The 13,752-nt window shown below is 44.0% G+C and overlaps 1 protein-coding gene across 1 annotated transcript in view; it reads right to left on the bottom strand.

Moving 5' to 3' along the window:
• Positions 1-1,161: 1,161 nt before the first annotated feature.
• Positions 1,162-13,752, bottom strand: part of LOC135505515 (homeobox protein Meis1-like) — a 49,002-nt gene continuing 36,411 nt past the window's right edge. Inside the window, exons 7-13 of the mRNA XM_064924588.1 lie at positions 12,454-12,568; positions 7,969-8,108; positions 5,568-5,644; positions 4,396-4,454; positions 4,086-4,175; positions 3,228-3,325; positions 1,162-2,128 (exon numbers count right to left, since the gene is read on the bottom strand). Of these exons, the coding sequence (XP_064780660.1) occupies positions 3,267-3,325; positions 4,086-4,175; positions 4,396-4,454; positions 5,568-5,644; positions 7,969-8,108; positions 12,454-12,568 (540 nt within the window). The 3' untranslated portion in view covers positions 1,162-2,128; positions 3,228-3,266. The remainder of the gene's footprint in view (positions 2,129-3,227; positions 3,326-4,085; positions 4,176-4,395; positions 4,455-5,567; positions 5,645-7,968; positions 8,109-12,453; positions 12,569-13,752) is intronic.

Here is a 13,752-nt window from a genome sequence, read left to right as displayed (position 1 = left end):
TGTAATTGCTATTTGGTGTGAGCTAAAAACAGGACACGTCAATAATAGTAACTATTTCAAAAGGCATACCATTGATTAGGCCTATAATAAGTATCAAAATTACAAACAATTAACTGCGGCTTAAATAACATATCAATAATAATAATAATAATAATAATAGGCCTAGTAATAATCATTTATAGATAATATATATATAAAACGTATAGCCTAATGTTTATAAGTCATAGCCTATCAACGGACAATTTTCCCAACTATGAAGAATAAAAATAAATAGGTCTAACTCGTATGCCTAACTCATAATTGCGCATTTACCATTGGCCCATGAGTCTCATCTCGCCATAATGTAAGTCTTCTCATCAATACAGCACACAATATCATTACTGGTTGACATTGATAAATGATCCTCCTAGTAGCCCACATTTTTTTCTCAGTCCAATTCACACCCCGCAATACAGACAGCAAACTACACAAACGAATATATCCTTGAAAATACAGCAATATCAACAAAACCATATACCAACGAATTTATCAATCGACGTTGTTTAGGCTAAGTTACAAGACCCATGTTGAAATATTTTTCCCCCCTTTGTCGGGGGACTGATATCATACGAAATTATTTGAAAATATGACATTTTCCTCTAGGCTTCCACTTCATTTTTCATTGCATAAGCCTATTGTGTCTTGAGAAAAACGAATTAGTGTGGCTTTGGTATTCAGCGTATCTCCCTGTATTTCGAAGAACGGTAGTCCTAGGTCATCCATCATTCCTGTCAGCCTCAATCGAGTAAGAAAACAGCGACAGCAACTTCGTCCCATATCGACCAAAACTGTAACTTGACCTCATGTGTGAATACGAAGTGTGTTATTACGAAAATCATTTTAATTTACAAAGATATGCGGTATTTCATAAATGTTTACCATAGATACAAAGCAGGAGGTAGCTAATGTGCAAATAACCACCAAACACCAACAACAACAAAAATAATGCATTCAGCTCTTAATGTTATCCAAATGAATTGGGTCACAATATCGTATCATATGTTGTACAAAATATGATTAACTCAAGGCATACCTCTTCTTTTTCTCCCCAAAATGTTTTTTATTTCCCAGATGAAAGGGAATATGTGCTGGAAAAAAGATTCCTCCAAAAGATTTGAGGTCAAGTTTTAAAATGAGTTTTTATTTTGGTTTTTAGTGTAGAAACCCTTCCCTCCTTCCTGTGTGCTATAAAACTATTTGAATGCGATCTAAATGGAAGTCAGTCCAGGATCCACCTTACCAGTATGGAGTCAGTTCATCAGCTCTTTCAGTCTTATAAAAAGCGGGCTTGGTATTTTGCTGGGAGCTGGATGGAGCTGCAAACTGAGTCAATCTCTCTCTCTCGTCCACAGCACATAAAGGTGGGATCAGTGATAAACTCTCACGCTATAAACTAGTGATCACAAAAGCACAAAAATGGACAGAACAGTCAAATGAAAAAGCACAAGTCTATACACCACAACAGCTATTAAAAGTCTTAGTCTCCATCATCTTTTTAGATATTCCACAGTGGTTGTTTTCAAATGGTGTGCTCATAGGATGTAGTGTGTGTGTGTGTGTGTGTGTGTGAGAGAATATGTGTGTGTGAGAACAAGTGAGCGTATGTGTGTGTGTAAGTGAGCATATGTGTGTGTGTGTGTGTGTGTGTGTGTGTGTGTGTGCTGTTTGTATGTACAATTGTGACAATAGATCTTGAGCAAATACTTGAAAGTTCTTGTCCCAATGGTCCACCATTGTAGAAAAATAAATAAATAATTTAAAAAAAGAAAACTAATTTGTCAAAATGTTGTTGAGGTCATTTTAGCTTCTGTTGTTCATTCAGAAGTATTTTGTTGTTGTTGTCTGTAAATGTTGTTGTTTATTCCTAGATCCTGGTCTTCCTCCAGCCATGGGGTTAGTTAGTAAAGGTCAATGTGGGCAGGGTCTGTACAGGTGTGGGTTGTCCCAGGGTAGGTGTGGTCCTCTATTTTCCAGTGCGATTGTGAGGTGGGCGTGGTCAGATGATGGGTACAGGTGTGACTTGGGCGGAGTCACGCTTTCATTGGACCACGCGGCAGGATGGAATTTTCCCTGAGCCAACCACGGAGGCCTGTCACACAAAGAAGAAGCCTGGGTCAGTCTCTTACAGAAAGACAAATATGGAACCTAAACCTTAGAAATTAAAGACAAAGCTACACATGACAGAGACAAACTTAGACCTTACAACATATACATACACCGGGACAGTGCTGGTTCTTTGGTGTAATTCTTACGGGTTCCCTAATAGATAACTGATATGGCTGACTCCATTATGCATAGGATAACCACATATTACTGCAAAACAACCCCACATGGATCCTTAGGTAAATTTACTGCCATCACAATCAGCATACGGTCTCACTTCAGATTAAATTAGGTGAGGAGAACAGCCTCCTGTATTACGCCATTACAGTAATCGGTCAATGATCATTCAATGAGAAATGATTGGATGAAACAGTCAAAAATTTATATTGCCAACATTTATTCAGCTTGAGTGCATAAGATGTCTATGTGGGCTGTATTTAAAATTTAGGCGATGTGCCGTCGCTGCAATCACCATCATGCTCTTTGGACTTCATTAGCAAAATCTGTGGATTATCGGGAAGGGAAAGGGGCTGTGTTGGCGGAATTGGCGCCCAGTGAAAAGTGAGGCAAACGCGGGGTTCCCTATTTACATATAAAGAGCTCAATTAATCAAGGTAAGTGTCATTATAGCGTGGCTCATTGAGCAGTGGAGTGTGGGTGTTAAATAAAATACGGTGAGCTCCAGTGCCTCCGGCAGGCGATACATCTTGATTTGTGAACTGTCAGCAGGGCTAGAGAGCTGATAGGGCTGGAGGGGGACAGAGGGAGTCGAAAACCCCACACTCTTAATCATATTGGGCCCCGAGAAGGAGATGAGAGGAGGATGGAGTGATGGAGAAGGATCGAGGCACGATTGAGGAACGGGGTGAGAAGGAGAGGAGAGAGGGAGCAAGAACATTTTTTTTTAAATAGATGGGGTGTTGTGGAGGAATAGGGGGACGATTGAGGCGAGGGGTGAGGAGGAGAGGAGTAGTGAGGAGGGAGTGGGAGAAAGAGAGATTGAGAAAGAGAGAGGGATAAAGGCAGAGGAGGCAGGCTTGTGGGTGACAAATGTAGAAGGGGAGAGAGATTAAGGCAGTGCTTACTTCACCGTCTTCTTCAGGCTTGCCTTGGTTGGAGAGGGTTTACATGTAGTGCCACTGTCCATCCATGCCCATATTCATTCCCATGCCACCCATTGGTCCTGCAGAATGAGTGACAGAGAGAGGAACCAATTACATGATGCAATATACACAGGTTCATATAAAACTCTGCAATATTTAACTCATGAATAGACAAACAGAACCAAAACTGATTCCAGGCAACATTGGTAGAAAGGAACAAATAACCAGTGGTGTAAAGTATTTAAGTAATACTTTAAAGTATTTTTTTGGTGTATCTGTACATTGCCATTTATATTTTTGACAACTTTTACTTTTATTTCACTACATTCCAAAATAAAATAATGTACTTTTTACTCTATACATTTTCCCTGACACCCAAAAGTACGTTACATTTTGAATGCTTAGCAGAACAGGACAATTATCAAATTCACGCACTTATCAAGAGAACATCCCTGGTCATCCTTACTGCCTCTGTCGGACTGACTAAACACAAATGCTCTGTTTGTAAATTATATGTAAGTGTTGGAGTGTGCCCCTGGCTATTCGTAACTAAAAAAAGACATGGAAATGGTGCCATCTGGTTGGTTTAATATAGGGAATTTGAAATTATTTATACTTTACCGTCAATCCTTAGGTATATTTTAAGAATATTTTTGCAATTATATTTACTTTTGATACTTAAGTATATTTTATACCAAATACTCAAGTAGTATTTTACTGGGTGACTCACTTTTACTTTAGTCATTTTCCATTAAGGTATCTTTACTTTTACTCAAGTATGACAATACAGTACTTTTCCCACCACTGCATATGACATGGTGAGAATAAAAGGTTGCTTACCGCCAGGTCGAATTCCCATGTGCTGCTGTCCGTCGAGTACAAAGCCTCCCATTGGTTGACCGTCAGGGCTGTATGCTGTCCCCTGGCCCACTGTGGATGTAAAATAAACCAGAAATGGGTCAAAATAGAGATATAATACTAGAGTAGTATGTTTAGAGGCCATAAAACAGAAGAGATAACAATAAAATTGGCATTCAAAAAAAATCATTATCTACATAAATAATAATCATATAGTACAATTAAATATGACAGAGCAACATTATCATCTCATTGTATTATTATCAATTAACAAATGTATGTTATGGTTAACCTGTTCTGTTAGACTGGTCAATCATAGGCTGTACTATTCTCCTCCTGGCATTGATGAACCTGGAGAGATAGGGAAGATAGAACGGAGAGAAAATTCCAATCACTGTCCGGACGAACATGGACTATACAGTTCAAAGCTTCTCCTTGCTTTAGATCTCCTTTGCATTTTTCTCCCGGGTCTACTAAAGATAATCTTACACAATCAAAGCATTCAGAAATCAAACAGAGTGTGACAAATTCCTACCCCAGTTTTACTAGCGTACTAACCTCTCGTGATCTAGGGTGTTCGGAGAAAGCCACATACAGCATCTTACCAAGTCTATTGATTTGGGTTTAGCCCCTTTAGCCTTGGGCTGTGATAAGGCTAAACGTTTTGCCAATTTCGGGCAGAGACGTACCACTACCCAAAAGAACGGACAGCTTGGTAAACTAAGCATTTGCCTGCTTTGATAAGTGTATTGAAGTTGATCCATGAGAAAAATCCATAGACTTAACTCCTTGGGATTAGAGGTGCATGTCTATGTAATTAGGTCCGTTGAGAATCTGATACACTTAAAAAAAGACCCTACCATGGGATTCTGGGACGGGGGAGGATTAATCGCGAGAAGCCAATGTCATCTCAATTAATCCAAAACGGACCCTGTGTAAGCCCCAAATAAAATGATTCCTTTTAGACGACACACCAGAACTGTATCCTCAAAACCAAATCCCCCTGTCTCTGTTCCTCTTTCCCAAAATATGCTAAGCCATCTACAAAGGGGCAAGGGTACTGGGCCTTAAATATACATTAATCCATCATGTTATACATGTAAAATGAGGCTGGGGGATCGTGTGGGGAGGGACACACACACACACACACACACACACACACCACCTCCCCTTTAAAGTTTCAGTGTGTCCACCAGACAGTGAATATAGATAGAGCATGTAAAACAGTTCCATTTTAGTTCCATTTCCAAAGAGCTGAGCTTAGAACGTCTGTGCTTCTCCTAAAACATGGCTGTAGTGTAGTTGCAAATGAGAGCATATTCACCAGTGCTGGGAGGAGGCAAGAAGGAAAGACAAAAAGGAAGAAGGAAAGGACAGACATAAAGAAGGAAATGAAGAAAGAAGGAGAGAAGGAAGCACAGGGGTTATAGGGTTAGAGTGGGGACATGGGGGTTAGCTACTCACCAGTTGTTCACTTGCAGGATGGTGAGGCCTGTGTCCTGTGCTAGCTGCTTCTTCTGTTCCTCTGAAGGATAGGGGTGCTGTGGTAAACAGAGGACAGAAAGAGAAGAGTCTGTGCTTCAGTTGAAAAAAAGAACACCCAGCTTGCATTCATTTTGAATGATCACGTCTAGAATGAAACCCTGAAACACCATTTAAAGGGAAAGTCGCTCAGGAAATGTAGTCAAGCCCTGTGACTGACTCCTATCCACAGTGATCCTTGGCACATATACACACACAAGTCTCTCTCTCTAGTTAACATAAGCACAAGTGAACAACCAAGACTGACCACTGCTTGGCCCCAGCCCCAAACACTTTGGGCTTAAAGCGTGTGGCATTGTTTGACATTATTTGACATTATTTGACAAATGATCAGATGCGATACAAAGGGACACAATTGCCGCCTTTGTTAGGGCCTGAATAGGGGCCCCGGCCCCTGTCTCCCTGTCCCTGCCTCTCCGCTGGCGGTGTGACAGAGGGAGGAGGGTGGCAGATGGCAGACAGAGGTGACCCATGTACAGGTTACAGGGTCGGAGGCGCGTCCCCATTTTGGCGCTGTCAGGGCCACAGCCACCTCCTGTGGTCATCGGGTGAAGGATGAGCTTCCAAGCACTTCATTTTTAAACAAGGCTTTCAGGCACACACATGTATACACACACTCAGTCACACAAGCGTGCACACACATGCAAGCATATACCACACACACACACACAGAAACCGACATGGTAGTGACAAAGGCCACTGTTACCACAAGTGATCGTCATGGTCACCTCCCAGCTTGGTGGCTGACAGTCTAGTGACGGATGGCTCAGTGCTCCTCCCTCAACCCAGCAGAACCCCTCTGTCTAGAAAAAAAAACAACCCACTTTGCTAATGTCCCACAGACTGTTGTCACGTTGGGGCCTCTCTCCAATGTACAACCGAAATTTACTCAGGTCACTCTGGGGCAACCTGTCATTGAGCTGTGGACTTAATCCTTTTTTTTTTATCTCCAAGCAAAGCAAAGGGTCTCATGGTTAAACAAGAGGACCCTTTCACAGCTGCATTTCAAAACGCAATGTATGTTTGTCGTAACTAATTATAGACATTGTCTAGAACAGAGCGTCACAAAGATCTGTCTTCATCGGCATGCAGATGGAGGTCTTCAAACAGCGTGGCTCGCACGGAAACCAACAGTTACTGTATGACCATGCTAATGGGCCAATAAGGAATCCTAGAAGTAATGTAAACCTTACACAGCTGCTTTCTCTATAGCTTTGTAGAGGAGGATCGTTAGAGTTCTTTCCTCAGAATAGGGACCACAAAAGCTGGAGGCTAAGACCATCCAGAGAATCCCCCCCCCCCCCTTCTGTCCCTTCTCCGATGCCAGCCTCAACGGTAAAGTCGGGACAAAACATAATCCGGCTCTTTTCACAATTCACACCCTCCGCGGCCCCGATGAATGCTTGATCGCCTGGGTGTTGCAACTGGACCATTCAGAGGACATTGAGGGGCCCTCACACAGTGTTCACGAGGCACATCCTGCCACGACAAACACTTGTGCTTAACCAATTAGGCTGAAAAGGGGGAACAGAGAGGGGATAATTAAATTAGCCCTTCTTTGCCTCTTCTTTTTTTAACTGGGGAATCTAAAGGTGGGTTTTTAGAGGAAAGGATTGCTGCCTGTACAGGAGCTGTGTGGCCGCTTTTCACCCGGCAACCAAATAAGAGGCTATGAAAACATCTAAGAGCGGGAAGAGGAGAAAAGTAGAAAAACTGAGGAGTAAGAGGCAGTGGCGGCGTCTTTTGGGCCCGTATATAAAAGGTGAAATTCTCCTCATTGAGGATTGGTTGGAAGTCGCTGGAATGTGAGCTCGTCCTTTCACTTTGGGAAAGTAGCCTATTCTGTTTTTGTAAAACGTAGTTCAGACGCTGAGTAAAGTGGCATCATTCCTAACAAGTGTGGTATGATGGAGAGGCCACGTTTAGACAACATTCGCTACTTGTCTTTTACACAGGTCTCTGTGCCTTTGTCTCAATGACTGTTCTCACTAAGAAAACATCCGAGAGAAAACGGCTCGGCGAAGGACTACAAAGCCACAGGCCGACGCCCTTGTGTTGTTGCGCATTGAGTGTTGGATGCAAGACCTTCAGTTCTCAACCGTTATTACTATTGCCCCTAGGGGTACTTGGCCTACTCTCAGGGAGTACTAGACAAGAGCCATAAGATATGTACAAAACATAGGCTTCATGGTTAAATTGATAATAGTCATGACCAGTTGCACCTGACGGTGTGATTGGTGTACAATAACCAAAAAAAGGTTGAGAACCACTGCATGAAGGGAGAATGTCTGGAGCTGGTGTTAGGCTCGGCCTGCCGTCTTACCGTAAGGTGCTGGAAGAGCCACGCTCGCATGATATTGGTGGCCACTTTGGGGAAGATGCCTCTCTTCTTCTGCCGCTTCTTGTCCTGGTCGTCCTCGTCCCCTGTGCCCGGTGATGCAAGGCTGTTGTCGAGGCCGTCTCCTGCGATAAGAGACAGAAGTAGAGAAGAGAGGTGGCGGGATACGTTAGGAGAGAGAAGGCTTTCATTTCGGCACGTCACCGCCATTCGCCACGAACACATTAAAAGTGCAGCAGAGGTCTAGGGCATGGCAACAGCATAGCAACACAATATTCCACATATCTTTCACATTTGCATCTCCTCATCCACACTCTGATACAGTGTCTGGATATTGAAGAGAGGTTCATACAGTATACTGTATTGAGAGACCTCAAGAAAAAAGCCAGGCTATTAACTCAATCTGAGCTACAAGTTTGACATGAAGTAATGACCGCGGGATCCGGGCTGTACACTTGACATGAATAATGACTGTTAGTGCTGTGGCCGGACACAATGCGCAGGCAGCAGCGTATTTATTTATATACACCGCTGTTTGATATAGACTAATGATTTGGTTATAAAAAAATAAAAACACGAACAATAACAAAAACATCATTTGTAACCTCATGGTTAAAGCTATGAGAGGAAAATAACATATCAAACATTTGGCTAGGGATGTGTTGGTGGGTGGATGGGGGGGGTGTGGGGGTTGTGGTCATTTCCCCTCAAGCCCCACCATGTGTTCAGTGACCCCCCCCCCACCCCTCCCCCTCCAGTCTGTCTGTGTTGGATTGTCGGACTCACACACACACACACACCACCTCTCTCCTCCTGGCATTATTAGCAGGCCATCGTCGTTCGATTTCTGCGGGAACCTTCACACGGATCAAGGCTTCCTTTTAAACCGAGATTTCCGAGGCTTCCGCCCCTGCCCTTGCTCCCCATCACAGCACTCTCTGTGCACTCTCTCCATGTCTCTCCTCCCTTTCCGACATTAATTGTGCATCAGCAGAGATGATTTACTTTTAACAGTGGTGGTTATTTTTCTTGCCCTCTGGGCAGAGATGCCTTGAAAGCCTGCCTGGAGGGCATGTGAATAATGTATCTGAGAGACCCCTCCCCCAGGGCGGGACAGGAACCCTACTTTTCTTAGGCATCACCCTGGCATGTCTTTTTGTTTTTGGGGATGCATCAATCAAAGGGGCTTCTATATATGCGCCCAAATTCATGCATAAATATTTAAGCTAATGAATATTGACATTAAAAAGGATGAGTTGGACTGAGTGGGTTGGGACGAGGGTGACGGGAGAGAGAGAAGGGGGGGGGGGTGGGAGTTTTGACGGATGGTGTAATCCGTGGACCGGACAGGGCATAGGTGATGCTTCACTTTGTTCTCCATACCCCACCTTCTGTCTGTAGATGTTATAACAAGTTGTTATAACAGTTTTATTCTCTAAGGAACTTATGAGGTTTGTTGTGGGTGCAGAGTACTTGAAGGATGGTGTTGAAGACATCTGTCATTTCAGAGAGGACAATTAGTATCCTGTCTCACAGGCTGGGAGAAACACCACTCAAGATATGCCTTCAATAGTGAAATAATCAGTACAAACTATGCCAATCAATCATTAAATGCTCGGGCTTAGCTGGAAATCAAAATGACCAAAACCAATATTGGTCATTTTAAGTCATTTTGTCCTTGAAGCAAATAACTGAAAAAAAGAAAGAAAAGACAGAACTCACTAGCACGGCCTAATTATATCTAAGAAACATCAAGCCCCCTCCTGCCCCCCTCCTCCTCTCCCCCATCCTTCTCTTTTTTCCTGCTCCAGAGAGGGAAGGCCTAAGGGCAGATCCTCCGCTACGCTAATCGCTTCTGACTGTTCCCTGGCAACTCAGCCAATCTAACCAGTGTGATGGTGCACTACTTGCAAAGTTGTATCCATGGAACTCTCCTCCCGTGACCTAGCCCCCTTCGCCTGCCTGCTTGCCCAGCTCCCTCCCTGCATGCCCCAGTGTCTACACGCGTAACATAGAGGAGGGGGGGGCCTGCTGCCGCAAGGGAAGCTGGAGTATCGCCTCAGGCGCTTTAGGAAAAACAGTACCCTAAGATATGAAGAAGAGTAGCATCCTTGTCTGGCTTCCGCTTCCACCCCCCCAACACTTCACTACCTCTCTCTTTTTATCTCTTCCTCTCTCTCATCAACAACAGCAGAAACCCGTTTTCCTACAGTCAGGTATAAACTGGGACAACTAGAGGCAAGAGAATCCACATGATGACATGTCCATACAAGACAAAGTGCAGGGTGGGCTACTAGCTAGCAGAACTGATTGCTGTATCCCGGTCCTGCATCGGTGATGCGAGCCCAGTGCAGCTTGCTTAATGAGCTCACCGGGACCTGATCCATCATCAGTGACACTTCTCAGCCCTCCTGTTATTACCCATGATGCACGCCGCTAAATGGGAGCTGCTGTCTGGCAGCTTGCCAAAACACGGCGAATCCATAGTGTGAAGATCTTGATAATTGCTGAATCTTCTCCACAGATCACGAGTATGTCTAGAATTGTGCCTTCCGTAGGCCTATATCCTATTGATGGCGAGTGGTGATTGATAAGGGTTAGATATAGTTCTCTTGTCTCACTCCCTTGTTATTTGTGAGAACATTTTGTGACAGGTTCTATAGGGACATTAGCCTGCAGTGTCATTGCTGTTCTTCGGTGGAATCTGGAGGACACTAAAAGATGCACTGACTGCATCCTGTTTCTTCCTTCTCTGCATTCCCCTCTTGCACAGGCGCTTTGCAGCAGCTAGCGGCCCTTGGGTTCCTTTCCTTTTATTTTTGCCTTTGTCATGGACATTCAAAACCCCTCCCCCCAAAAAAAACATTCCTAGGATATCTCAGCCTTTTTAGCTCTGCCCCTGTGCCCCATCTGAGAGAGTCACCCTGGGGGAGGTGTTATCAAAGAGAAAGCCCTCTGCATATCACACAGCTTACAAGGAAACAACCAAAGACTGTATAAGCCATGGGTTAGCGGTTAGCCACATGGCTAACATAGCCACAACCATACCACCACCAACTAACCACATATCACATACCTGTGGTTGATACTACACGACAACCACACAGCAACCAACCATAAGGCTCCCCGATTAGTTAAGATTGTAGGTTAACCCTTTAAAAGGCTTTTATCATTGGCCCAGAAAACCATGACAAATGTCCATTAGGAAAATAGGAGCTCCCTCATAGTAGCAGGTGCTTTGAAGAGCATCGGTAATCTCCTACCCAGGTCTGCACTACTGACGTAAGGGCCCCACTTTGGCCCCCAGTTCCCTTCCTATGTTAAAAGTGTTTGCTTTCCTCATCCCCTTGAATGAGAAAAGGGGATGAAAACAAGGGATGGAAACGAGGGATGGAAAAAGGGCAAAGGGGCCCTAGGAGGAGCACGAGGAGCAGCAGGTAGGCACGGCAGCATCAGATCCTGCTACCAGGGGCTTTTTCTCCTCTTTGTTCATCCATACATAAAAAGTGGCTCTCTCGGCAGGGGGGATTGTGCTTCCCCCATCCTCTATGCATTCTCTACCCAGGTCAAAAGGGCAGGGAGGCATGGACCTTGGGTGTTCCCCTGCTGTTGTTTAAAAAAAAAAGTATCCCGAAGGAACCAAGGAAAAAGCCATTCGCACCCATCCTCATCCCCTCGCTTTGCTGACATACAAGTCAGATACAGTGTTACTGTGTTAAAGCATTCAATTACATTACAAATAATGCAGTCAGGGATATTAAGTGCAATTTGTTTGACATGTTTTCAGATAGTTAGGACAAGTGAAGAAACTCTGGTAAAATCAGAGTAGGAAGAGAATTAATCTGTGTTTCTGACGGTCCTTTCATCCTCTGAATTGCTGTTGTCTTGCAAAGCATCCTCCCATTGTTTAGCTCAATGCCCTGGCTATTGATGCCTGATGGGCAGAGGGTGGTAAGTTGCTTTAAAGTCTATTCTATTTTTACTGTGGCCATAGGAGATAAAAAGAAAAACAAGTCATAAAACCCTTATAGCCTCCAATGAGCAAATCACAGGCCAAATGAACAGCCAGCACACAGACAGCAACCAAAGTAGACTACACTACTGCAATGCTCGGCAGAATCATGCAAAACCAGTAATTGGCAGTAATGACACTCATCAGACAAGCCATCATATAACAGAGACCAGATTAAACTATAGAACTATTTCCATAACCTGACCTGGATAAGTGATAAACCACAAAGTCACTATCAAAACTCAATCAAATAGCTGTTGATTCAACAACAATCTCTTATCAACTTTATCTGAATGATAAGTATAGAGCAACAACAACCGCTTATCATTAGGATCTCTGGAAAGACTAAGTTTACCCTATAGCCTACAAAGAAAATACCATTGCCTTTGTATGGGGTCAGCACTGAGGTCAACCTTTGATATGGAGTTGAGTCTAAAGAGAAGCTGTGGGTCTCTTACCGAGTTCACTGCTGTTGTCCCCACTCTGGGAGACGTGGCCCCCGCTGGAGGGCCCCGGGGTGCCCACAGAAGGCGTGGAGTGGGCGTCTTCCAGGTCTCTCCAGGACGCCGGGTTCTGGGGTCCACAGAGGTTCATCGGGTCATAAACATATCCCACATCCCGGCCACACACCAGGAGAGGAGGGAGAGAGAGAGAGATCACATTAGAGAGCAGTGGAACAGTATGCCATTACTCAATATCAATGTAAATCCCGGACACACACGCACGCACCGCTTCTCTCTCTCCTCATTATTAGCTGATATACCACAGCACACAACATGGAACAATCTGACCTTGACCTCAATAAGAAAATAGAACAAGATCCAAACAATCGATAATCCCAAACTCGAAGTTACCATTTTCCCTGAAACGGAGATGGCCCCCACAAAAACGAAGAGAGCTTATATTCAGCTAAACCTGCTAATACTGTAGAGCAAAACCTATCAGCATCAGAGCTCCAGCAACACTCCTGCCTATCCTGATTCAGAAGCCCAGTATCTGTCCGAACCCCTATTTATTGGGCCATATAAGGGCAGGGACCATGGTACTTAGACAGACTTAAGCTGAGGGCCAAACAGCAGAGCAACCTCTTCAGCCTCCTGGCTGTCAGCTGTTTGCCGGATGGTGCTCAGATGAAGAGCTCAGCCAACGACAAGAATAATCACGGCAACAATGGCAGCGCAGTGTGAATGAGGCCTCTCGACGAGCTCGACGAGCAGGCCCCCTTTTCCATCCCAACACACAGTAAATAGAAAGCTGTTTGTGTGGCATCCCCATTCAAAGTGCCATGTGTTTCCACGTTTATCAAGCAAACGACGGGGGTTCTTTACCCACACGCACTCCAGCTGTTAAGATGGCATTAATTACTGATACAGTGTGGTCCATCGTTCTTTAAAATGTATCATAAAAACTGAGACCCATAAAGGCAGAGAAGTTGATGAGGTAAGTATAAGACATTACGATATCCGGATTGCTTTCTCAACTCACATGATCTTCAAATCAGAGGAAAAATGGCAGTATCAACTAGCTGGTTAACCCGATTCAAATATACATTTTTCAAGCCAGTCGTATCTTAACTCAAATGAGTATTATCACTCGGTAAATGTGCGATATAAACATGGATATAAAAAGGTGCTGTCTCTTGGCTATAGGCTGGGTTGTGCACTCAAATAGGGAGATGAGCTCACATTTGCATAAGAGCAGGAGATGGCAAAAGAGAGGCAGAACTTGATTAGAGAAGTATACTTAGAGAAGCATAC

Source organism: Oncorhynchus masou, chromosome 19 (assembly GCF_036934945.1).
Source record: "Oncorhynchus masou masou isolate Uvic2021 chromosome 19, UVic_Omas_1.1, whole genome shotgun sequence".
Taxonomy (NCBI): domain Eukaryota; kingdom Metazoa; phylum Chordata; class Actinopteri; order Salmoniformes; family Salmonidae; genus Oncorhynchus; species Oncorhynchus masou.
This window is presented reverse-complemented; position numbering and strand designations above follow the sequence as displayed.